This window comes from Monodon monoceros, unplaced genomic scaffold (assembly GCF_005190385.1).
Source record: "Monodon monoceros isolate NGI ecotype Baffin Bay Population unplaced genomic scaffold, NGI_Narwhal_1 Super_Scaffold_7, whole genome shotgun sequence".
In the NCBI taxonomy this organism is placed as follows: domain Eukaryota; kingdom Metazoa; phylum Chordata; class Mammalia; order Artiodactyla; family Monodontidae; genus Monodon; species Monodon monoceros.
Window position 1 is genome coordinate 71695916 of NW_021703784.1, and position 25841 is coordinate 71721756.

Here is a 25841-nt window from a genome sequence, read left to right on the forward strand (position 1 = left end):
GTGTGTGTGTGTGTGTGTGTGTGTGTGTGTGTGTGTGTGTGTGTGTCTGTCTGTCTTTAGAAGGGGTTGGACATTCCCAATGTCAGTCATCTAGGAAAGAGGCATATTTTAGGATGGGGTGAGGACTTGAAACGTGGGCTTTAGGAAGGAGATGGAAGGAACATCTGCCTCCTGCCAGGTGGGGTTCCTTTGGGGCTGGACTCTGAAGAGCCTGTTTGTTTAGGTGATAACAAGCATGGGCTCCAAGAAGTGAGGCACGAATTAAGGGGACTCCATGAGGATATACTGAGGCTGGTGGGCTCTAAAAGCAGCTAAACCCAGTGGCCAGTTTTAAGTTATTCTCTCTGTGTTGAAATTCCTTACCCACAAACCTGCTGTCAGGTCTTGTTCAACATTCTTTTCTGACCTCAGTAGTGAAGTGGGGTGATGGGAGAGGGTCTGTGTTTATCTTTGGAGTAAAGAAAAAAGCTGTTCCCTCCTAAGCCCAGCATTGTGGAGACACATAAACTTCAAGGAACAAGATTCTGGCCCAAGTCACTCCTCTGCACTGGGTGTTACTTCGCTACTGTTAACATGGAATGATTGGGTGTTAATGGGATTTAGCAGGTTTCCCTCCAAATGTTATGCAGATGGGGAGAAGATGGGCCTTGCTGGAGAGTATGTTGGAAGGATGAAGGAAAAAGCTGGATGAGCCCAGGCAACAAATGACCTTGAAGTTCATTCAGCTTATTGAAATGCCTCCTATGTGCCACTGGGCACGTAGGCAGTGGGTCTACATCAGTGAATAGTAAGTTAACCCAGCAAAGCCAGCAGATATTCTGGCAGTGGCCTGCAATATAAGGGGGCTTCCAAACTAATATTTGATGGATTCTGTCCTCTAGGGGTTTACAGTCAAGGGAAAGGAGTGCATTCAGAAGAGTTTAGCAACAATACAAGGCATCGTTCTCATTCAGCAGTTTTTTTTCATTCAGCAAATTAATATTGAGTACCTACCTATGAGTTAGGCCATATATTATGTGCCAGAGAAATGAAGGTAGAGACATGGCCCTACCCTCATGCTCAAACTGTGTTGTGACTAAAGACGGGAAGAAGAAAGGAAAAAGCAAATGGTAGGTGATAAGAAAGAAACTAACAGGAGGCTGCTGGAATGACAGTGGAAACTACTTTAGAAAAGATGGCCTGAGGAAAGACTTTCTGGCTGAGACAAAAAGTATCTACCCTTTTGTAGAACATTCTTAGTAAAGACCTTGAGGTGGGATAATGATTAGCACCAAATAAAAGGCTGGAGGACGGGGCCCAAGGTGGAGGGTTGAGGTGAGATGTTAGGCGGATTATGCAGAGCCTGGTAGGCCGTGGTAGTCAATTTAACTGGATAAACTTGTGCCAAGCCCAGTGCTAGCACCTGGCACTAGAACTTGGGACATACACTTTAAAGACTGAACTCCTTAAAACAGTCCTCGAGACTCTGGCCCCTCTGTGGCCCCTGGTACACCCACTGGCCCCTGCAGTTCCCTCTCCCCAGCCGCACCCCACGGGGACCAGGGAGCCCCGGAACCAGTGTGGAGTACCAGCCTCTCGCTTGCGTTCGACCTCCTCCGTCACCAGAGGGCGCAGCGAGCAGGTCGCCCCCCCACTAGCCGCTCATCCCTCGAACAAGGGACGCACAGGGGGCGCGATGCCGACTGCAGAACCGCTTCCACCTCTGGGCTCTGGGCCGCGGTTTAGGACCTCCCGCTAAGGCCTGCCGCAGCCCGAGGAGAACACAAAAGCCAAGTCTAAGCCTGCAACGCCCAGCCCAGGTTTCAGCGCTTACTCGGCGCGCGCTGCATCAACCCTGCGGCAGGAGGCGGAGCCCGGGCTCTCGCCCCGCCCACCCCAGCTCACGTGAACAACGCCGCGGCCCCGAGGCCGGAAGCGCTCGCGAGCCGGCGCGCAGGCTCTCCTGTTTCCGGGCGCCGCAGGGTTCCCGGAGCTTCGGCCCCACCGCGTGCCCGCGCCCGCGCTCGCGCTCACGCTCACACTCACGCTCGTTCCCGGGTTCTCGGGCCGGGAAGGCTCGGAGGCGGTTGCGCGTGCGCTGCCCAGCCTGGTCCCCGCCCCCAGGCGCGCCGGGCTCTCGTGGCACAGCCGCCATGTGTTCGTTAGCGTCGGGCGCAGACGGTGGGTACCCCGGCCCTTCAGCACCTAGGCCGCGACGCCGTGGGGCCGGTGAAAGCCCCTCCCCTCCCCCTGCGCCCGGGACGCGGAGCCGGGGTGGTGGGGCCCTGCAAAGAGGGAGGGGGAGGTGGGGGGGAGGGCCCGCCGGGCCCAGAGCGCTCTCGCTTTGCTGCCCCTCGTCCGCCCTCCTGGCACTGGGGTCCGAGGCAGAGCTGACCGTTTGCGTGTGCTAGGCGGCCGGGGCGCTGTGGAGGAGGAGGACCTGCCAGGACTGTCAGACAGCGGTGACGAGGCCTCCTGGGAGGATGAGGAAGATGCCGATCTCCCCCACGACAAGCAGCAGACCCCCTGCCTGTTCTGTGACAGGTTCGTCCACCTCAGCGCGAGGCGCCAGCCCTAGGGTGGCCGGGCCCCATGGGTCTGTGTGGTCTGCTCCTCTGGAGTCCAGCCCAAGTGGCTGCCCTGGAAGTCTGGAGCCCGTGCTTTGGAGTGAGGGTTTGTTGAGCCGGAAGACCCACAGTGGTTTCCAGGGAGGAACCATGAACTGGAAGCCAGGTTACACTGCTTCACTTTGACGGGCCTCAGTTTCCTCTTGTGTAAAATGAAAGGGTTCTGGGCCGGATCTGTGGTTCCCACATCTGGTTGTGCACCTCTGTCACCCGAGACACTTAAGAAAAAAATGTACAGATGCTAAACTGCACCTCAGCCCTTCTAAATCAGGGATAGGGTCTAGGAATCTGTTTCTACAAAGACCCTAGCTGAAGTGATTCTAAAGAGTAACAAGTTTGGGAGTCACTAAACTCGATTAATCCCTCAACCTTCTAGAACCGTTCAGGCTCTCCCATTCTATAATTCTTTGACAGAAAGCTTATCAGGTGTAATAGTTCCATTTGAGCCGTTTAAAGAATCACCTTTGTTAGGGGCTCCCCCCCCCCCAATTGAGGGGAAAGGAATTGATGCCATTTTCACTTAGGGAAAAAGACGCTGCAATACCAGTAACTTGTTCAAAGTCACAAAGCTGTGGTTTGTCTTATAACCAAATACATGTTTTTTCCACTTAAAATTCTGCCTCTTCATCTTTGACTTTGGCTGCTGTCCTGGGCAAGTGGGCATGAAAGAAGCCTGGTTGGCACTGGCCAGTGTTACTTTAATAAACATTTTACCAGTATCCCCTGAGTCTCAGCGTGGTGCTGATGGGTGGTATATTAGCTTCTGACGATTCGTCATTGTTCCCACGTGTAGCCTCATGTGGGTAGGTACGGGATGTCTGCATATACTGTAGTCGTCAAAAAATAATATTTATTGAGCATCAGGGAGGTACTTCTTTGTGATAGGCTGTGTAAATACTGTATAAATAAGCTCTCTCGGTAAACATTTGTTGAAAACTGCTGCATATGTGCTAAGCATATAGAAGAGGTAATGCAGGCTCTCTGCCGTGTGTTATTACACGTCCTTCAGTTTTGCAGGTCACAGAATAAAGGAGCTTGGCCCTCACAGTGTCTATAATACAAATCCTTGGGGAGCGCTGTAAGACCACTTTTCGAAATATGGCACTTTGGGAATTTACTAGCTATAAAATTATACATTTTATGCTTTATTTCTAAAAGCAGTTTGAGCTGTGTCAGTTCAGAGCCTCTGAAAGCAGAGTTGATACTTAGAGGAGAAAAGAATCTTATGCAGTGAATTTTTCAGGTCTTAAGAGACACAGTCTATCAAAGGGAGTTCTCTTTCTTAGAAGCCTTGTGATAAATTCAGTGCTATTATTTGGCAAATTCAGCTCAACATTTTAAAGGGTAGTTTGTTTTAGGTGTAAAATGGGACTCAGAAGTACTAATTCCCTTTAGGAGTGCTGGGTTCCTCTCTACAGGTGTGTTTGGTTTTTTTTAATTAATTGGAAGTAAAACTGGAAACCTGCAGAGTGAGGGGGAAAAGTTTATATCTAACATGAAGTCAATATTTAGACTTCTTAGGGGACTATTTCATGAAGCTGTTGCTTGGTTTTTCAGGTTATTTACATCTGCTGAAGAAACATTTTCACACTGTAAGTCTGAGCATCAATTTAATATTGATAACATGGTTCATAAGCATGGTGAGTAATTTTTAGAATAAAGAAAATTTTAGTTGAGAAATTTAAATTCAAACATTATGTTTTTCCAGACCATTCCTTTCCTATACAAATCCAATATAGTGAAACACATGACAACAACTTATGAAAATGGCGTGTTTTTGACAAATGGCTTTTGAGGAAAGATTGATAAATAAGTCATTCTTCTAGATATGATTGACTATTTAAGCTTAAATTGCCTTCACAACAAAAAAGGAAAAAAAAACCCCAAAAAATCCTTGGTATGTGATTACATTTTAATCATTTTAGAATTAGGAAGACAAGGGGCGTGGATATTAGAATTAGGGAGAGCAAAGGGTAGAGGTGGACTTTGGAAAAGGAGGTGGATCATTATGAAAAAAGACAACTTATCAGGTCAAAGCATAACATGGACTTCAAGGCATACAAGGTTGAGTTTTATAAGGAGTTTGGTAAGAGAGTGTGGAAAAAGCGAGTGCTAAAGTTAAGGTGGTAATCCAGAGATTCAGCTGCTGATTCTATTGAAACTTGCATCTAAACATACTGAAAATTAAAGCCTTCTAATTTAAACGAATATAGAAGAGCTACAGTATCCCACTAATATTAACTAAATACAGAATTGGCTTTTTGGTCCCTGTATTTACTAACAACTAGAAAGGACATTACTGAAGAATACCAAATATTAGGCAGATCTGGGGTCTCAGATAAACATATGATACAGTATGTTTATGAATCATAAATTCAACTGCAACTACTTTTGTAAGATATAAGTGACTTAGTTTCATTTTTTTCATGTTTTTAATGTGCATTTTAAAACTGAACTGAAACCGTACTTTATATTATTTTATATCTTTTTCAATACCAATAGGGGCTTTTGTGTGCTGTTACGCATATGAAACATTTTTATATGCTGGTATGTTCTCATAACAGTATTTCTCATGACAAATAATAATTGGTTGGATATGCTATTGCTTTCCCTTATTTTAAATGCTGCTTCATTTCTGAAAAGATGAGAACCAGATAACAAGCCTCACTATTTTTTCATTTGCATCATTTAACTTAATGTAAAAGCTAGTATACTTTGTATACTCTGTGTCCTGGCAAAATTATAGTTTGGTAGGTACCATAAAAATTGGGGATTTAGAAACTTTAGTATCAACTCTAGTATTAACTGCCAAATACTTGGTAAAATCAAGGGCCTAATTTTCCTCATTTGTATTGTTCTGATAAGTGAGTAGAATTCTAAAAATTAATTTCCGATTTTTCAGAAATGCAAGAAAAGCACTTAAAAATTTGTCCTTTCTGGCTGTTTCTCAATTAAAATATTCTGAAGTGTCAGAGTTACTGTTTCTAGTTCTTAATAAAAAATTCAAAACTTTTAAGTAGTAGTTGAGAGGACAGAAATATTTTATTGTCTAACCAGAGAAGCATCTTCGGAGCAGGTTAATGAAACAAAACTCATGTTATGTTAAAAGGTGAATTATTTTTTTTTTCCCTTTCAGGACTTGAATTTTATGGATACATTAAACTAATAAATTTTATTAGACTTAAGGTAAGGTGGTAGCTTAATCTACAATTTTGTTTAAAACCTAAAGAAGTACTACAGCGATTATCAATGCACCGATTTTTAAAAGAATATGAGAAACTGCTGTATAAGGAACTGTTTTAAATTTGACACTCATCATATTGGGGGAATCATGGACATTAGGAACTAGCACAACATACAGCACCAAGTAAATGGATACGTACCATACTTAAGTGTGTTTTTTAATTTTGTGTAAGAGATGAATCAATGTTATGTGGCAGAGTAATTCACTGTCAGATAAAGGGGAATACTGATAGTCTTTCTGTAAAATCAGAAATAATTTCTAGTGCGATTTTTAAGTGCTTTGGTTACTCTTTTTGTTGTGTTTTTTAAATACTTTGTTCTAGTCAGTTGATGTTTATATTGCCATTTCCTCAAAATCCAAACAATATAAAACTGTGCATTGAAACAATTAAGCAGTCATCCAGTCAAGTTAATGAAATAGCCGGTGAACATAGACTGTTTAAATAGAGATTTTGTGTGATGTAGACATGATTTCCTTTTTTGTTTAATTTTCCCAGTTTTTTGGTAGGGGGATTTTGTGATTATGTGCAGTGAAAAAATATGCAATTAATTTTACTTCCAGAATCCTCCAGTTGAATATATGAATTCCATATACAACCCAGTGCCTTGGGAGAAAGAAGAGTATTTAAAGCCGGTATTAGAAGATGACCTTTTACTTCAATTTGGTAAGATGAACATATGGTATCTACTTTAAAGCAGGGTCATTTGTTATGGCAAAATAGTGGTTAGGTGTTACAGGAAGATATATCATCCCCTTGATTCTCTAAAGACCTCGTCAGGTAGTTGGTTTCAGAAGGAACGTTAAGTCACTTAGAAAGTGAGAGTCACACTAACAGTTACCAGGGAGGAATATGAGCTTGGGTTAAACATTGTGTAAAAGATGTTTTGAAACATAGGGAGACTTGAGAGAATAATTTTTAGTTGTCAGACTGATTTTTAATGTAATTAAAATCGATGAAATTTTAAATTTAAATAAAAAAAATTAAATCAGTATATTTAATATTTAATAGATTTAAGTAAATTTAATAATATTGCTGTTTTTACCTCATAATACAATCAGATACATGACTTTTCTTAAGACATCTAATTTATGGAGCTTTTGTTTTGCTGCAGGACAGATTCCACGAAAATTCCCCACGTATACTAACTCTTAAGCCTCCCTTGTGGCAGGGTCACTCGTCTTTTGACTGTAGCTTTCTTAGTTTCTTGCTCTGTGCTTTGGTTCATTCCTTATTGAACAGGAATCTTATGAAAATTCTGTTGGCTCTCTATAGGTCTAATTTGTTGGAGTTCATGATTTATTATTATTTTTTTAATTTATGCTTTCTTTCATGTTTTTTGTGCCAGTTAGGTGAGATAGAGGGGTTTGCTGTCTTCAGATCAGCAAGACCATTCTAAACAGACACACACCTTCACAGATAGTAGTTTGACACTGTGTATTTGGGCAGTCCTTTGGTAAGTGGGAACTGTGGAAAACCACTCATTTCCTTGAGAAGTACCATCAAGAGAAGTTGTGTGGCAGTGTGATGCTATAGTAAGAACCTTAATGTAGGATTCAGGAACTAAGTGACCCTGGACAAAGCACTTAAGCTTTCTGTTTTTTAGGTCTTCATCTATAAAATGAGAAATAGGGCCAGATTTCCAACTTTCTACCTCTAAAATTTGGTGAGGCCTAGGTTGATTCTTTCCCATTTTTACAACTTCTATTAAATTTTATTTCTCCTCAAAGTAACCAAAGTGATCTCTTTGATACATGACAAAGTGCCCACTAGGTGTTCTTCGTGACTCCCTAAACTCAAAATTGAACACTCACAGGTTGAAAGTAGTATGTTAAATACTTTAGAAACATGAAGAAATGAATCCTTCGCATTGGGAGCCCACAATCTAATAGTAGGAGTGTTTTGTTTTTGAATGACTGTCCTGTATTATAAGATAAGGTGGAATATAGTAAGTTTCATGAGAAGTAGGAAAAATAGTGCCGTTCAGAAGAGGGAGAGATTACTCAGATCAACAGATACCGAGTGCTATTTGCTGGTCACTATGGATACAGATTGGTATTGACCTCTTCACTCTCCAAAGGTATATTAACTTCTTTCACACTTAATTTTAATTTATAAAAGTGATAATGACACCTACCTTATAAAATTGTTACAAAGATAATGCATATTAGCACAGTGCCTGTCAGAGAGTAAGTGCTTAATGAAGGAGAATTTATTGTTATTAGTAAATAAGTTCTAAGGAGTTTAGATGAAGAAGTCATGACCGAGATCTGGAACAGTTAAGGGGCCTAGTAAAGGAGGTGGAACTTGAACTGGGCATGCTTGTTAGTGCACCGCCCGTGCCTCTCAAAGGATCTGTGGGACTTCCCTGGCGGTCCGGTGGTTAGGACTCCATGCTTCCACTGCAGGGGGCACGGGTTTGAACCCTGGTCAGGGAACTAAGATCCCACAAGCCGCACGGCACAGCCAAAAAAAAAAAAGCAAAAGATCTGTTCTCCTGGCCATTGGTGTAGAGAGATGGAACAGAAGGTTCTTCATTCTCATGGCTCCTGGCTTGATTACTGACTATTTCACCTGCACTGTCTTTCAGTAAATAGTTATTGAGCATCTGCTTTGTATTGGGCTTTGAGAATATAAAGATGACTAAATTTAAAAAGGGGATAACTAAGAAAATAGGCAATGAAAGTACAGTGTAAGTGGGGAGAAGTGACTATACTGATGGAGAAACCTGGCAAACACTGCCTTAGCCAGGTAATGAAGGTTAACATCATTGGTGATGTAATGTCAGTGGTATGGACCCTTTATATCATGTGATGAGAATGGCACTTTACCTCAGTGGTCTTCCTCCCAGGCCAGTAATCTCAGTCTAACCATGAAAAACCATGAGACAGACACAAAGTGAGGGACATTCTACAGACTGCCTGACCAGTACTCCTCAAAACTATCCATGTCAAGGGAAGCCTGAGAAGCTGTTGTAGCCAAGAGGGGCTTAAGGAGACATGACAACTAAACATATGTGGTATCCTGGATGGGATCTTGGGACAGAAAGGGGACATTAGGGGAAGACTAATGAAATCTGAGTGAATAAAATGGAGTTTAGTTAATTTTTTTTAAAGTATGGTATAATATTTGAAACATACTCCGCAAAGGGTTAATATCCTTTTTACATAAAAGACTCTTAAAAATTAAGGGACAAAGGATCAAAACAGTTGATAGAAAAATGGGGAAAAATTCTACCAAAAAGAGGTAGGAAAATAGCCCAATAGCAAGATACCATTTCTCACCTCTCAGACTGGTAAAAATTTTTACAATATGACAACACATTCTGTTGACAAAGCTGTGGAGAGACAGGCACTGTCCTAAGATTGCTAGTAGAATGCAGATTTAGCAATACCTAAAAAACTGAACATGCGATTTTTTTTTTTTTTGCTGTACACGGGCCTCTCACTGTTGTGGCCTCTCCCGTCGCGGAGCACAGGCTCCGGACGTGCAGGTTCAGCGGCCATGGTTCATGGGCCCAGCCGCTCCACAGCATGTGGGATCTTCCCAGACCAGGGCACAAACCCGTGTCCCCTGCATCAGCAGGCGGACTCTCAACCACTGCGCCACCAGGGAAGGCCTGAACATGCGATTTTTAACTGAGCAGTTTCACTCATAAGAATTGGTCTTGAAGGTACACCTCCAACATTCTGAAAATACATATAAGACAAATGCCCATATAGAGGAGAGCAGTTGAATAAACTATGGCACGTCCACACCATGGAGTAGTATACCTCTATCCTCTATTGCAAAGAATGAACTGAACTGGTACAGAGTGTTATCCAGGACATACTGTCAAATGAAAAAGGCAAAGCTCAAAAGAATATCTACTATGATACTCTTCATGTAAGAAAGAAAGAGATTTAGGAAAATGCTTATGTGTCTGCTCATTTGTGCAAAAGAAATACAGGAAGGATAAACTAGAAACTGAAGAGATTGTTACTGAACGGGGTTTGTGGGACAAGGAAGGAAGGGCACAGTGGGATTGAGGTAACAGGGATGAGGATCGAGTGACACTTTGCTGAGTATATCTCTTTGTATAGCTCCAACTCTCAGGACTATAGTAATGTTTTTATTTTATTTATTTATTTATTTATTTTTTCTTTGTGGTACGCGGGCCTCTCACTGTTGTGGCCTCTCCCGTTGCGGAGCACAGGCTCCGGACGCGCAGGCTCAGCGGCCATGGCTCACGGGCCCAGCCGCTCCGCGGCATGTGGGATCCTCCCGGACCGGGGCACGAACCCGTGTCCCCTGCATCGGCAGGCGGACTCTCAACCACTGCGCCACCAGGGAAGCCCAGTAATGTTTTTTATAGCCTTCATATAATCAAAAAAATCAACAATTGAAACAACGAGGATGTATGTATACAAGGGTGGTGCTGGTGCGAAATGGAATGCACGCACTAACAGATGAACTGAACTGTAATACAAAGGAATAATGTAACCATACTGCAGGGAGTGGGGAGGAAAAGAACTAGGTGAGTAACTGAAGCCTTTAATGGATGTTGTGCTGAGGCTCCAGATGAAAAGAACTGCATCAACGTTGTAATCCAGTAAGAAAAGGCATTTCTTGCAGGGTAAGAATTAGCAATTCTGACACTATTTTTGTGTATGCTAGAATGGAACATGTGAGTTAATAATTTATGGATGGGGCTTCCCTGGTGGCACGGTGGTTAAGAATCTGCCCACCAGTGCAGGGGACATGGGTTTGAGCCCTGGTCCGGGAAGATCCCACATGCCGTGGAGCAACTAAGCCCGTGCGCCACAACTACTGAGCCTGCGCTCTAGAGCCCGCAAGCCACAACTACTGAAGCCCACACGCTTAGGGCCCGTGCTCTGCAACAAGAGGAGCCACCACAATGAGAAGCCTGCTCACCGCAACGAAGAGCAGTCCCCGCTCACCACAACTAGAAAAAGCCCACACGCAGCAACGAAGACCCAACACAGCCAAAAATAAAATAAAATTAATAAATTTATTTTTAAAAATTATGGATAAAAGCCAGGTTTCTCACAGTTGGAGAATGAGGTTTCGGATAAGGAAATGAAGGATGAAATGAGTCCTTTGTTGACAAATTGGAATCAGAAGTGTCAGTGTAAATTCATAGTTTTTCTTATACAGACAGATACAGAAATGTAGATGTGTGTGTGTGGGGGGGGGGTTAGTATAATACATATACTTCCTAGCTCTGCTGAAAGGGCCTAGAAAAACCCCAGTAGCAATGAGCATACCTAGTGCCCAGATCTTGATTTATAATCCTTTATTAATAAAAGGAACCAAGAGTCCTTAGAGAGATGATTGATTTCCAGGTGGGGCAGGGAAAATACAAGATAAGTCTAGGACACCTTGTTCCAGAAAATTAGGAAGTACTTAAGAAAAAGTGGGGGAAGAGGGGACTTAACCTAAAGAACACAGGAACCAACCTGAAGGACCTCCTAGTGGCCAAAGCTAGAAACATTTAATCAATACAGAAAATGACAGTATTGGGTTTTAACCCATAGGATAAAATAAATGTCCATGAGTTCTTCTTGACATGAATAAGCAACCAAATAAATGGGAAGGAGTAGCTCCGCTTCAGCGTAGAATTCCTGTTAATAAATGTCAAAGGAAAAAGAGAAATAGAAAATCAGTATTAGGCAAACACCACGGTAGTAACTTGCAGAAAAGAGTAACCCATGCATGCTAAGATTAGTAGGTGAAAATTTAGGTGGGTGAGATAGGATTTGCATAGTTCAAAGTATGTCCCCCAAGAAATTTAACTACAAAGGAGCTGTTAAACTTTTGAGTGGAAAAACTGAGCAGACACTACCATAACCAAGTGATCAAGGTTAACATCACCAGTAATAAGTGTACTGACGCCACGAACCCCTTGGTGTAATGCTCTGAGGAGGCAACGTCATTTCTCTGCTGTTCTTGCCAAAAATGTTTAACCTCATTCTAATAATGAAAAATCATCAGATGATCCCAGGTTGAGGGACAGTCTACTAAATTCTAAATTACTGATCAGTGTTCTTCAAAAATGTCAGGATACAGTAATTGGGTGCGGTATTCTATAAATAATTCATGGTGCTGAATATTTTTGTTCAAATCTTTTATGTCTTTTTGGATTTTTAAAAATCTACCTCTATCAGTTGTTGATAGGAGTGTATTTAAATCTCTGGCTGTGATTAGAGGATTGTCTTTTTTTGCCATTCTATCAGCTTTTGCTTTGTGTACGTTGAAGCTCTTTTGTGAGGTTTATTCTCATTTATAATTGTTATGTCTTTCTGATAAATTGACTATTTTGTGTGTGTGTGTGTGTGTGTGGTACGCGGGGCTCTCACTGTTGTGGCCTCTCCCGTTGCGGAGCACAGGCTCCGGACGCGCAGGCTCAGCGGCCATGGCTCATGGGACCAGCCGCTCCGCGGCATGTGGGATCTTCCCAGACCGGGGCACGAACCCGTGTCCCCTGCATCGGCAGGCGGACTCTCAACCACTGCGCCACCAGGGAAGCCCGAATCTGTAGTTTTTAAAAGCAACGAGTCAGTATTCTGCTAGACTGTTTAGAGTTTCGTGGCACACCATACTGCTTTTATAACAAGTTCAATTTAGGCTCTAGTCTCTAAGTTATAATATTATCATGTATTTGTGAAGCTTAGTTATTTTGTCCCAGCTCTAAAGAAGTGTTGCAGGTAAAAACTGAATAGGAAAAAAAAAAGTCGTGTTTCCCTCAGAGCTGTACTGAGGAGACAGTATAATATCTGCATTGTTTTTATTGCTTTAAGTTGATTCAGCAGTTAATTAGACCTGTCAGTGGACATTGGGATTTTGTAAAACTCACTAGTTCCATATATTAACTTCTGTTTACAGAGTTAATGATTTACATATATTAACTTCTATAGCAGAAGTTAATGATTTACATATAATGAAATTAAATTTAAATCAAGAATTTTTAATAATATTAGGAATTAGGATATTTAATAATGTCAGCAATAAGACAGTGTATAGATTGCACACCACCTTACCCATGATGAAAAAGTTATTGAATGTACAGAATTCCTTACCTACACACTGTCCTTAAGGAATATCTAAATGTCATACCTGTTACTCTACAGATAAAGACCCAGAGGCTGGAGGTGGCCGTGTGTGGTGGCAAGAACACGGGCTGGGAAGGCAGGCATGGGTTTGAATTGTAGTTCCTTCATTAAACAGCTGCATGACTTTGGGCTAGTCAGTTTCTCTGAAATTTATTTTTCCCATGTCTTAAAATAGGGATAAATGTTTATATTTTAGGTTTGTTTTGAAGATGGAATGAGATGTAATGCATGAACTTGAAAGATACCTGATGATCAATAAATATGAGTTTTTTCCTTCTACTTTTTTGTTTCTTCCTGGGTTTGGTTCAGTACAATTAATGCTTATTTATGTGTTCAGTTTAGCCAACTAGTGAAAAGTTTAGACTAACAGCATGCTCTTTAAACTCAAATTGGAATAGTTTGGATATTAAATATTTATTTAATTAAAAGTACTAATTTTTCTCAGTTGGCCGCATAATAGGCACTTAGTATATACTTACTCGTAACACATTTATATGTGCTTCATTGTTATAAGATGGCCTGATAGAAATGTCCATTTATCTATTTAGATGTAGAAGATCTTTATGAACCCGTGTCAGTTCCATTCTCATACCCCAGTGGACTCAGTGAAAATACATCAGTTGTTGAAAAATTGAAACACATGGAAGCCAGGGCACTGTCTGCTGAAGCTGCGTTAGCTGGAGTGCGTGAGGATCTGCAAAGAATGAAGTAATTTATCAATCTTATAGAAAATTAATTGTTTAGATCCCCAAAATAATGTAATTCATAAAAAGATAGAATATGGTAAAATATTTCATATACTGGAAAGCACAGTGTAGATATTTAATTTCAATAATATTAAAGGTACGCAGTATTTTTTATACATTGTGGATGTCGTTGATTAACATAAAATTCTGTAGTTTTATCTGTCCTCTTATATTTCTTTATAATTACTTTTGTACTAATGATAATTGTTCTGGGGAGTGTGTTTCTCTTGAGTGCTTTTTGTTCTTTGATATTGCCTTCCTTTGAATTACCTTATTTCTAATAGATTTCTTCATTTTACTTTTTCTCTCCTAGACTTTTTAAAGTGTAGGGATTAATATTTTTTAGGCTTGTGGAAAATACAGGGTTGAAATTTTTGTTTTTAAAGAATCACAATATAATTATGATGAAGTATGTAATCAGAAAACCAGCTACATAGGATGGTTTTCTCTAGTGAGTAAATTAATATTCTGCTGGCTTAGTACTTGTCAGAATTTAATGTGCATACGAATCATCTGGGTGTCTCGTTAAACTAGATTCTGATTCAGGAGGCCTGAAATACGTGGTGTCTGAGATTCTGCATTACTACCAAGTGTATATACCTCTAGCTTAAATCTGTTAGATTTGTAAGTTGGTTGCTATTGCCCAATTACCCATTTTTGATGGTTTGCCAGAATGTCCAGCAGGAAAAATAGTATAGCTGATTGTAGTTTCCCTTTTTCTGAGATTTTATGCTGGGTAATCTAGTAACCAACAACTCTATTATGTGCCTCTTTACACTTCTCTCCCATATATACCTCATAGATTCTTGATGCGTTGTTATCAGAGAAGGAACTGAGTTTTAGAGCCCGAGCGGATGGTGTTGATGTGTGTAAATAATTCCCAGTTTGGGTCTGCTTTCTGCCTATATAACCCTTCCATGAGATACTATGGTTTTAAAGAATATTCATAGCATTGGAATATGCTATATTGATTCAGCTGCTAAAATAAGATTTTGGAACAATAGAAATAATAAAGTTGAATAAAGTCATAGTGTGCTCATTTTGTTCACTTGAAAGATAAAACAGCCATAGCCTGCAGTTGGCAGTGCTTTTGTGATTTGTAGAAGGAATGCTTCCAACTGGGTTTGAATATGCCATTGCTTAAGATCCAGCAGGGGGAGCTTTCCGTTGCTTAAGATAGAATGTGATTTAGAAGGCTCATCACACCCCGCACTCCCCTCCTCCCCCTTCCTCTTCCTCAGCCTCTAGCCTTTCCTTTTTTCATGGTCCAGTAAACTTGTCTCAAGGGTGTATTTCAAATTGATTACAGACAATTTGCTCAGGATTTTGTGATGAACGCAGATGTCAGAACCTGTTCGTCATCTACAACTGCCATTGCAGACCTCCAGGAGGATGAGGATGGCGTTTATTTCAGCTCATACGGGCATTATGGGATACATGAAGAAATGCTAAAGGTTAGGAAAGAGCACAAATGTACCAAATCCATACTAAAAGAAAAATAGAGTAAAAAAGGTTCTTAATACATATGGGAGAACTGCTTTTTTGGTTTTTGGTTTTTTTGAGAACTGCTTTTTAAATCTTTTTGGTGCTTGATAGCTCATCTTGCGTTGAAAAGATTATAGAAGCATCAGAGATGCTGTAAATTCTGTTTAAGATCATTATTAATCTTTATTATGAGATTACCTTTTGCTGGGAATAGAACATTCGTAAAAATTGCTGACGATTTTAGTCTTCTCAAGAGCAACTTTTAAATAGGAAGAAAAATACGTTTGCCTTTTAATATGTGAAGGAAATGATTAATTTTAGTGTTTTAATTAGCAGTACTGACTTTAGTTTGGGCGAATAATAATTCTTTGGTACAAAGTTAATTATAAATAATTCTCACAGTTGTTACGGCATTACTTTTTTACATTTGAAATCATTGCTATATAGAAGAATTTCCTAAATCAGATACTTGAATTTGGTTGGTTTTAAGTTTTATAATGGTAATGTCCATATAAACTATAAGTAGATTTCTGGGTATACCTGGTATATTATGTACATTTTATCATGTATTATAGATTATAAAATAGCAAAATGGTTTTTTAATTCAGTAAAACTGAAAATATCTAACTAGAGTAAAATAAATGTTGGAGTGTAAAAATTACTGAAAACTTTTATGTTTATCTCTGTGAATTTTAGATGCCACTACTTTTTTTTCTTAAAAACCAACAAACGAAAAATTCCTTTCTGAATCCTTCCTCAAAAGATTGGTTTATTTTACGGACACCCCGAGACTGTGTTCCTTGAAACATGCCCATTTAAGATAACCAGGGGTAGTTAATGAGTATATATTTTGTTGAGTCAGTTTTGCGGGATCACAGAGTGGAGGTTTGCTGATTAATAGTAATTGTAATTACTTGGAGTCTTTTAAAGCAATGTCATGTCATTTCTTTGCTAATGACTTGTCACAGTTGGTTGTGCTTTTTGTTGTCACTTGGGTAGTTGCATAGCATTACAAATAACAGTTATAACTGTTGCTAAGTAATAAATTAAGTCCAGAGTGAATTTGTTTAAAAGAAATTGACATACTCCATTTTCTCTGTTAAAATTAATTTTATTGTGTCTAGAATATTTCCTTTAAAGGAGTTAATCTAAGCCCATGTTTGCCGTTATAAATCACCCCATCAATTTAAATGCCATGAACCTTTAATGCTTTTGATATGGAAATTGTATTGGGTTTTTCAGACAGATAAGGTTACTGAGACTCCTAGAAGATAGTACATCTGAGTGCTCTCAGTACAGTCATCAGGGAAATCCAGTTTGGACTTACTTCCAAATCTCTGTCCTGGACGCTTGTAGCTCTGTATCAACAACTAGAGGATCTTTACACCTGATGGAATATTTTAAGTCCTTTTGATATACATATATATTTAAGAAGTTCCAGCTGGAAGTTTCCAACGCTGTGTTTTCACTTTTAGAGAATCACTTAAGACTCCTTATTAATATCATTTTCCATGCCTTAATTCCCCTTTGCTGTTATACAATGTAACCACCTTCTCCTTGGAGATAACTTGATTAAGTCTTCATAGGAAATATGGATATATTTCATTCAAAAAGAACTATTTGTCCATTTTATGTTTTGTTAAGTTACATACTGTGGATGAATATGAAATGTGCCTTATATCAAGCAATATTTCTTCTGTTTCTTATCAAAACAGTTCTTAGCACACATAATTTGTTCAAGGTTGTGCTACTACTGGAGTCTCACCTGATCTTTATAAATAAAGTAAAATTGAGAAGCCATGCATACAGGACTTATTTTTATGCTTAGAATTGGCCTTGCTTTTATAACAATATTATTTGGATTTTTTGTTACTTACTAGTCACAGGTATTTTAATGACACTTTTTTGGCATATGTTGTGATTATAATTATAAATAAAGACAGTTTGTAATCTTATTTTCCAGAGTCAAGGTGAAGATAACTTTTTTGAATTCTAGAGATAACGGGATAGTAGTGGACATTAACTTTCAGAATCCTTTGCCACTTTATCTTTCTGAAGAAGAGTCATTGTTGCTAATGTTATAATTCGGAGATGCATCACTCTCCTTTTTTTCCCCCCAAGTAAAACATTGTTCATCGTGGTGAACATTTATCACAGATTATAGTACCATTAATTTTTCATTACTGCATTTTCCTCATTGTATCTGCAGCTGACTCTTGCATTCTGTCCACCTTCATGAGCCTATACGTTTAAAACATACTGTTACTTATATAGGTAAAATTTATAATACATAACTTTTCTGTTGTCTTTAGTCTTATACTTAAATTGTTTTAATATTGGTAGGAATTATTCCATGACACTGTACTAGCCTTAAAAGATTGTCTTCTTAATATTGGACCTCTAATTTTATTCTTTTGTGCTTCTTAGTTTTACTAGGTTAGTGCAAAAGATAACTTTATTTCTGTTTGTTACCTTATTTTATATTGAAGAGTTAGTCTTTTGTTAGAATAAATTTTTAGAAATGGTTTGAGGGCTAGTCTTTGATTTGTTTGAATTTTCATGTTTAGTGAATTTTATTGAAGAGTTAGTCTTTTGTTAGAATAAATTTTTAGAAATGGTTTGAGGGCTAGTCTTTGATTTGTTTGAATTTTCATGTTTAGTGAATTTTCCTCAAAAATTCATTTATTAAATTGAAGCTCTGCTATGTCCACAGCACTGTGTTTAGTAGACTTTGAATTTCGTTGCACCAGGATGAGCATATGAGCAAAAGCAGATGGATATGTAGGAAGAGACCGGATGAAGGATTGTAGTTGAGCTGAGCAGCAGTGCATGGATTTAGGACAGGAGTTGGGATGCTAGTGATTAAGTTAGAGCAGCGGCAAGGCAGTGTGATTGGTGAGAGCTTTCCGAGTGACTGCCTTCTTGACTGATGTTCACCCTTTGTAGGTTTTGTTGTGTCAGCAAAAATCACTGGTTACAGTGTAAGAAGGGTATAAAAATGGTAGAAATGTATGAAATGGTATGTTTTTTTTAAAAAGACAGTTTTTAAATTAATTAATACTATGTTTAAATTCATTTAAAACATTAAATTCTCATAGTAATTCTTTTCTTTAAAATTTATTTATTTTTGGCTGCATTGGATCTTCGTTGCTGCACAGGGGTTTTCTCTAGTTGCGGCGAGCAGGGGTTACTTTTCCTTGCGGTGCATGGGCTTCTCATTGCAGTGGCTTCTCTTGTGGCAGAGCACGGGCTCTAGGCTCAGCTTCAGTAGTTGTGGCACATGGGCTCCAGTAGTTGTGGCTCATGGGCTCTAGAGCGCAGGCTCAGTAGTTGTGGCGCACGGGCTTAGTTGCTCTGCGGCATGTGGGATCTTCCCAGACGGGGGCTCGAACCCGTGTCCCCTGCATTGGCAGGCAGATTCTTAACCACTGCGCCACCAGGGAAGCCCCATAGTAATTCTTAAAATACATTGAGGGAAAGATTTCAATTTTTAAAATGTGATTTAAAATTTTGTTTGTAAAGCAATTAGAAGTAATTCCATCAGAAAACATGGAATTAATTATGGAATTTCCCTTTTTTAGATCCAGCAATTAAGTAAAACAGCTTGCCTTTTAATTTAAGCCCCTCTTTGTATGTTTTTTTTAAATCCCAGTATTGGCATAAAAGTTTTTTTGGAGGGTATGGACTGTGTAAAGTTTTATGTTGTAGTATTTAGTGTAACTAATTTTTTTTTTTTTTTTTTTTTTAACCTAGTGTGAAACCGAAAACTAGAATTCCCGGTCTGAGTTATTTTTTATCATACTCATTTTACTCACTTGGCAGCAGAGCCCCTTACTGCTGAATTTGCTGTCAGCGTGTGTCTCAGCTGAGGTGATTTAAAAGGAAATCAGCTCTGTTCATGCACCAACATAAATGTTAACATTCAGTGCCTGCCTTGGTCACAGGTCTTGTGAGACTCCATAGTGGATTTTTTTTTTTTTTGCGGTACACGGGCCTCTCACTGTTGTGGCCTCTCCCGTTGCGGAGCACAGGCTCCGGACGCGCAGGCTCAGCGGCCACGGTTCACAGGCCCAGCTGCTCCGCGGCATGTGGGACCTTTGCGGACCGGGGCACGAACCCGTGTCCCCTGCATCGGCAGGCGGACTCTCAACCACTGCGCCACCAGGGAAGCCCTAGGCTTATAGGCTTTTAAGCGTCATTTCCTACTACAGACATTTCTAGAAACAAAACAGGATTATAAATCAGATAGGTGCTGATCAGTGACTTTCTTAGGAAACTATACTCAGTTGAGCTTCATTTTTCATACGTAACTGTAACTTTTACATCTATCTAGTTTGGTTTTTTCCTCCCATATTTTAACATAGTTCTACCACAGGGAATCAGGCTCTAGATTCCAGGCCCTATTTAAAGGAGTAAAGCATCACGTTCATCTCCTACTAGCATTAATTATCACTTGAAGTCTTACAGTGCATGTCAAGATGAGAATATGTACATTTTTAAGAACTTAGGTCTTATTTGACTTTGTGTTGTTCTTAAACGTTTTCTTTGTGTGTTGTTGCTATTTCCATTCTTTATTATTTTCTTTTAGGAAAAAAAGATTAGGCTTGTTTTTCCAGGCAAAATGTAGCTATGGAAACTAGAAGTGTGTGATAAATTAGCAAATATCTTCCTTAAATATTTTTATTTGTTCAGACTATCCTGTAAACACAATGTCTTCCTCTTTCTACCCTAGGACAAAGTACGAACAGAAAGTTACCGAGATTTTATATACCAAAATCCACATATCTTCAAAGATAAGGTGAGTAGCACAGACTACAGAATTGTACCTTTCATGTGGATCTTGGGCAGCAGAAATCCTCTCTTTAGGTCATCATTGTGATAGCAGTTGATTTCATGTACACTGGCTTTATTTCATGGAAAACTTTTATGATGCTGCCCTGTGGTGCAGTATACTGATAACAGAAATGCTGATTGGTGCCGTCATTCAATATACTCTTTTTTTTAAAATTGAAATTAATTAAAATTAAAATTAATTTTTAAATTAATTAATTACAGTGACATAGCTTAGTTAAACTTTGCTTATCCAGATAATTTTGCTTAAACCATATTTTTGATTTACTGTGATTCCTATTCATTTCAAATGTATAAGCTCTGTATCAAAGCACTTTTAATTATTATTTTAGTTTGTGTTAATTAGTTACAAATTAATAATTTTAAGAAGTCATTATTGGTGGGTAGGGTCAAATATTATAAGGTACAATTTATTTTATGTGCTTTCTTTTAAGACCTCATTTATTTACCCTTTTATGAGTTACTTTATTTTTTAAATTTTTAAAATTTTTATTCTTGGCTACTGTGGGTCTTCGTTGCTGCACGTGGGCTCTCTCTAGTTGCGGCAAGCAGGGGCTACTCTTTGTTCCGGTGTGCGGGCTTCTCATTGCAGTGGCTTCTCTTGTTGCGGAGCACAGGCTCTAGGCGCTCGGGCTTCAGTAATTCTGGCACGTGGGCTCAGTAGTTGTGGCTTGCAGGCTCTAGAGCACAGGCTCAGTAGTTGTGGAGCACGGGCTTAGTTGCTCCACAGCATGTAGGATCTTCCCGGACCAAGGCTCGAACCCATGTCCCCTGCATAGGCAGGTGGATTCTTAACCACTGCACCACCAGGGAAGCCCTGAGTTACTTTAAATTTTACAGTTAGTGTTAATACTGCCTCAGGTTATTTCAAAGATGATCTTTCACTTTGTATATGGGTGGGTGTGTTAAAAATGTGTCCTTTGTTTTTCCTCCCTTGTGAATTTTTCCATTTTTCTTCTTCACTTTCTCCTTCCCTCCCTCTCTACATTGGCATGGTTATCTAAAAGTTCAGGTTTTCTGTTTTTGTTCCTCCTCATTGGAAATTAGTTCACTAATTTAGTCAAATATATTATCGTCTCTGCCACTTATACTTTTGCTTGGGAATTTTTCCCCAGTCTTTCTACTTCAAGAACATGTATATTGGTAACATCAGGTTTTTATAATTCCCCTTTCACCTCCATTTAAAAGATACTTCTATCAGGTGATTTCATGAGCTTTACGTGATGTTGCAGCAGTGATTAACAACCTTTATATGTTGAAAAGCTCTTTCCCTGATTTGTATGTTGTTTGGAATATCATGTAGATTGGCTTTTCATTTTCCATACCTGTTTCCTAAGAGCGGTGTTTCACTTGTGATCTAGCCAAGTTGGACCTGCGAAATTTATATGGTGCTCTGATATCTTTTGGCCAAAGCATTACCTATGAGGTAATGATGGTGTGTGTTTCTTTGTTTTTGCTAATTCCCCTGTAGACAAATGATTATTTTATTTTTAAAGTATTAGTTTTTATCAGTTCTTTATACTTGACCTTTTTGTATGCTTTTTATATGTTTTTGCAGCAGAGACTAAGAATTTTTTTTATAGTTTTTATGTTTGCACCCAAGTGCTGAAACAATTTATTTAATATTTGTCTAAAAAACCACATTGTTGGGCTTCCCTGGTGGCGCAGTGGTTGAGAGTCCGCCTGCCGATGCAGGGGACACGGGTTCGTGCCCCGGCCCGGGAAGATCCCACATGCCGCGGAGCGTCTGGGCCCATGAACCATGGCCGCTGAGCCTGCGCGTCCAGAGCCTGTGCTCCGCAACGGGAGAGGCCACAACAGTGAGAGGCCCGCGTATCGCAAAAAAAAAAAAAAAACACACAAAAAACAAAAAATATATATATATAACACAATAGTAAGTGATAACTTCCCAAGAACTTTCATTGAAATAAGATATTTGCAAAATTAAAAAATTAAAAATAAAAGATCAGTGTGGAATTTTTATAGTTTTTATGTTTGCACCCAAGTGCTGAAACAATTTATTTAATATTTGTCTAAAAAACCACATTGTTGGGCTTCCCTGGTGGCGCAGTGGTTGAGAGTCCGCCTGCCGATGCAGGGGACACAGGTTCGTGCCCTGGTCCAGGAAGATCCCACATGCCGCGGAGCGGCTGGGCCCGTGAGCAATGGCCGCTGAGCCTGCGTGTCCGGAGGCTGTGCTCCGCAGCGGGAGAGGCCACAACAGTGACAGGCCCGCGTGTTGCAAAAAAAAAAAAAAAAATTATATTTACAGTTCGATTTTGCCTAGATTTTTATTTTATTTTTTCCTTAATATGTTGTATAGAAATTAACCATGTTCTAGTCTGGGAATAACTAGTCCTGCCTGGCTTCTTAGGAACCATCTACATAGTAATTTTAGACAGTGGTGAATCTCTGTGGGCTTCACTTGTAAAATGATTTTTTATGTATAGCTGATTCACTTTGTTATAAAGCAGAAACTAACACACCATGGTAAAGCAGTTATACTCCAATAAAGATGTTAAAAAATAAAAAAAAATAAAAATACAATGATTTTTTAAACCTTTCTGGTTCTAAAATTTTATGATTTTTGTTTTTATAAAAGCACTATCATTTTCTTTCTTTGAGCCATCTTTTTAAAAATACTTTTTGATATGAATGCCATAAGAATTCTTTAAGTAAAAGTAGTTAGAAGTTTCTTTTTCAATATGCTCTGAATAGACTTTTGTGTTATATTATGTAAGAAAATACTGAAAAGGCACAAGTATTAGTAAACATAAGGTTAATCATTGGGAAATTAAGTAATTATGAATATTTCTATGTATATGAAGCACATCTTACTGGGTTCATAGACCTATACACAGTCCCTTTCTGCTTTTAATTTTTCATTTGTAACAGTCTTATAGAAATATTGTATATATTATACATTTTTGGACAAAATACGTGACCATGGAGCACAGAGAATGTTTAATTATTTTGTGTTCCACTTACTGCTTTTACTGAAGAGATTAAATCTGCCCAAGTCAGAAAGGGGCTTACTAATAAACAGGGAGTATTTTTCCTTAGTACTTTGCCTGAGATGCTTTCATTTAATTTATCAATGTGTAATTAATTTTGCTTGGCATTTGTTTTATCTCAAAAGTATACTGTGATGTAAAATATATGTGTGTCAATTTCTAACTCTTTGAAGTATATTCAGGATATAATTTTCTATAATTAATAATATTAAGTAATCTAGAGCTTTCATATTTTTAAATGATTTGGGATACTTTTCTTTATATTATACTATGACTACAGATTTTAAAAATATACGACACATATTTAAATAGCATTTGATAATTTATAAAATACTTTCAAGCATGTTGTCTCATTGTTGCTATACAATATACCGATATGGTGTATTCATAGCAGGTATGTATTCATCTCTGTTTTTCACATGAGGAAATTTGAAACCAGTAGGTTAATTGACTTTCCCTAAAACAGGCAGCTAAAAAAAAGCAAACAAACGAGGGTTTTAGTCCTAGTCTAGTGCCCTTAACCCTGTGCCACTACACTTTGAAACTGTTATGTTAAAATAGAATGAGTAATTAGGGTGGGATTCATTAGTCATATTTTAATTAACACTATTTTTCATATATAAGTCATATAATTTCTGTGTGCCATGACAGAACATGTTCATGAAATTATTTAAATATAGTTCTTTTAAAAAATGTATGAAATAACATGTTTTCTTAAGTTTTATTACCATTGTTTTTGTTTGCTTTTATCTCCATTAAGTAGACAAATTTCATATCACAGCACTAGCTTCTGTATCATATTATTTAGTGAATGGTAGAGATTTATTTTTCAAAAAGGTGCTTATAAATTTAAAATGTCTTCCTTCCTTCATTCCCTTGTCCTTCCATCCCTCCCTTCCTACTTCCTTTCCTTCATTTTTTTCTTAATATTGTTTTAATTCACAAAGCTCCTGTGGAGGACATATGGTTTCTCAGATATAATTTAACTTTGGGTGGCGTAATTGTGTTATCACTCACTCATAATTAATTTCTATTTGTAGTTCATTGAAGAAATTCACAGTTAGGTGCCTTTTTTATGCTTTTGATTATTATCTAAGTTAAAATTGATGCACTTTTTCCCTTTTTTTTTTTTAGAAACAGTGAATCACATTCCTTCATCATTTTATAAAATAATGTTAGTGTATTCTGTTATCATTTCTACCTCTTTCTTTGATTCTACCAGGTTTTAGTTTATTTGCCCAACTACCTAAATCTGAGCTAGATGTAATAATTAGTATATAATTTAAAATATAATTTAAATATAGGCTTTAAAAAGCAGATTGACCTATGTATGTTTGAGTGCTACCTTTACAAGTTACCAGCTCTATGATTCTGGATCTGTTACTTTCCTTGTCTGAGGCTCTCCTTCCTTCAGAAAAGGTTGAAGAAGAATTTTATATATATATGCATATGTATATAAATTATATATGTGTGTGTATGTATAGTCTTAAAAAAGAACACACACTCTAATTGGAGTAAATGATACCCTTCTGTACTTAGCTTTTGTAGCTCAGCAATTTCTCTTAGATAATCCTTTATTAACATTATTTTAATGGCTCAAAAACCCAATGTAAAATTGTCCATAAATTGTTTTAAGTTATATTAGAAATAATGCTGCATGTAAAAATATAAAATATTAAAAATCTTTTTATAAATATGAGAGTAGAATAATAAGGTAAATTCCTAGCAGTGGCCTCCCTTGGTCATTCTACCCAGGATGGTTTTAGTGCTGCCAACTTGTCTTTCCAGAAACAGTGTGTGGGTGTTGATATGCCCAAACACCATTGCCAAAGCCCTGTGCTATCAAACTTCTAAATTCCACACTGATCTTTTATTTTTAATTTTTTAATTTTGCAAATATCTTATTTCAATGAAAGTTCTTGGGAAGTTATCACTTACTATTGTGTTATATATATATATTTTTTGTTTTTTGTGTTTTTTTTTTTTTTTTGCGATACGCGGGCCTCTCACTGTTGTGGCCTCTCCCGTTGCGGAGCACAGGCTCCGGACGCGCAGGCTCAGCGGCCATGGTTCATGGGCCCAGACGCTCTGCGGCATGTGGGATCTTCCCGGGCCGGGGCACGAACCCGTGTCCCCTGCATCGGCAGGTGGACTCAACCACTGCGCCACCAGGGAAGCCCATGTTATATATATTTTTATATTTTATGCCACATAATATTTCAAACTGATATACTATAACCATACTATAAATATATATGCTCTGTGTTATAGTATTTTCTTGATGTTGTGGTTAATATATTTTATTTGTAACATGAAAAAAATAGTTTTGCTTGCAGTGATGTTGTATAGATTGCATCTTACAATTTTAAACTTTCTTGTGTGTGAAGTGGTTATGTTAAAATGTGCTGACTCACCCAGATAGGCCACGTGTGCAGGAACAGTCACATTCTCCCTGTGGAGCCATCTGGGCCTCGTCCTTCTTAGAGCAGTAGCCTTTTGGCAACCTTATTTCTTCAGTAGAAATTAGACTGTTTAGATTCTGTCTCTTCTGGAGTCAGTTTTGGTGTATTATATTTTCAAGATATAATGGAACAGGGCTTCCCTGGTGGCGCAGTGGTTAAGAATTCGCCCGCCAGTGCAGGGGACACGGGTTTGAACCCTGGTCCGGGAAGACCCCACATGCCGTGGAACAACTAAGCCCATGCGCCACAATTACTGAGCCTGCACTCTAGAGCATGCAAGCCACAACTGCTGAGCCAGCATGCCACAACTACTGAAGCCCGTG

The 25841-nt window shown here is 38.7% G+C and overlaps 1 protein-coding gene across 3 annotated transcripts in view; it reads left to right on the top strand.

Moving 5' to 3' along the window:
• The first annotated feature begins 2046 nt into the window (after window positions 1–2046).
• The window catches only part of PRMT3 (protein arginine methyltransferase 3), a 136805-nt gene continuing 113010 nt past the window's right edge, over window positions 2047–25841 (top strand). For 2 of the 3 annotated variants that reach the window (XM_029208431.1, XM_029208432.1), the window contains exons 1-8: window positions 2047–2160; window positions 2391–2523; window positions 4164–4246; window positions 5743–5792; window positions 6412–6514; window positions 13509–13668; window positions 15016–15160; window positions 19924–19989. In XM_029208431.1, the coding sequence (XP_029064264.1) occupies window positions 2133–2160; window positions 2391–2523; window positions 4164–4246; window positions 5743–5792; window positions 6412–6514; window positions 13509–13668; window positions 15016–15160; window positions 19924–19989 (768 nt within the window). In that variant the 5' untranslated portion in view covers window positions 2047–2132. Of the gene's footprint in view, window positions 2161–2390; window positions 2524–4163; window positions 4247–5742; window positions 5793–6411; window positions 6515–13508; window positions 13669–15015; window positions 15161–19923; window positions 19990–25841 lie in introns of those variants that run through there. The other variant, XM_029208433.1, reaches the window with a different exon arrangement.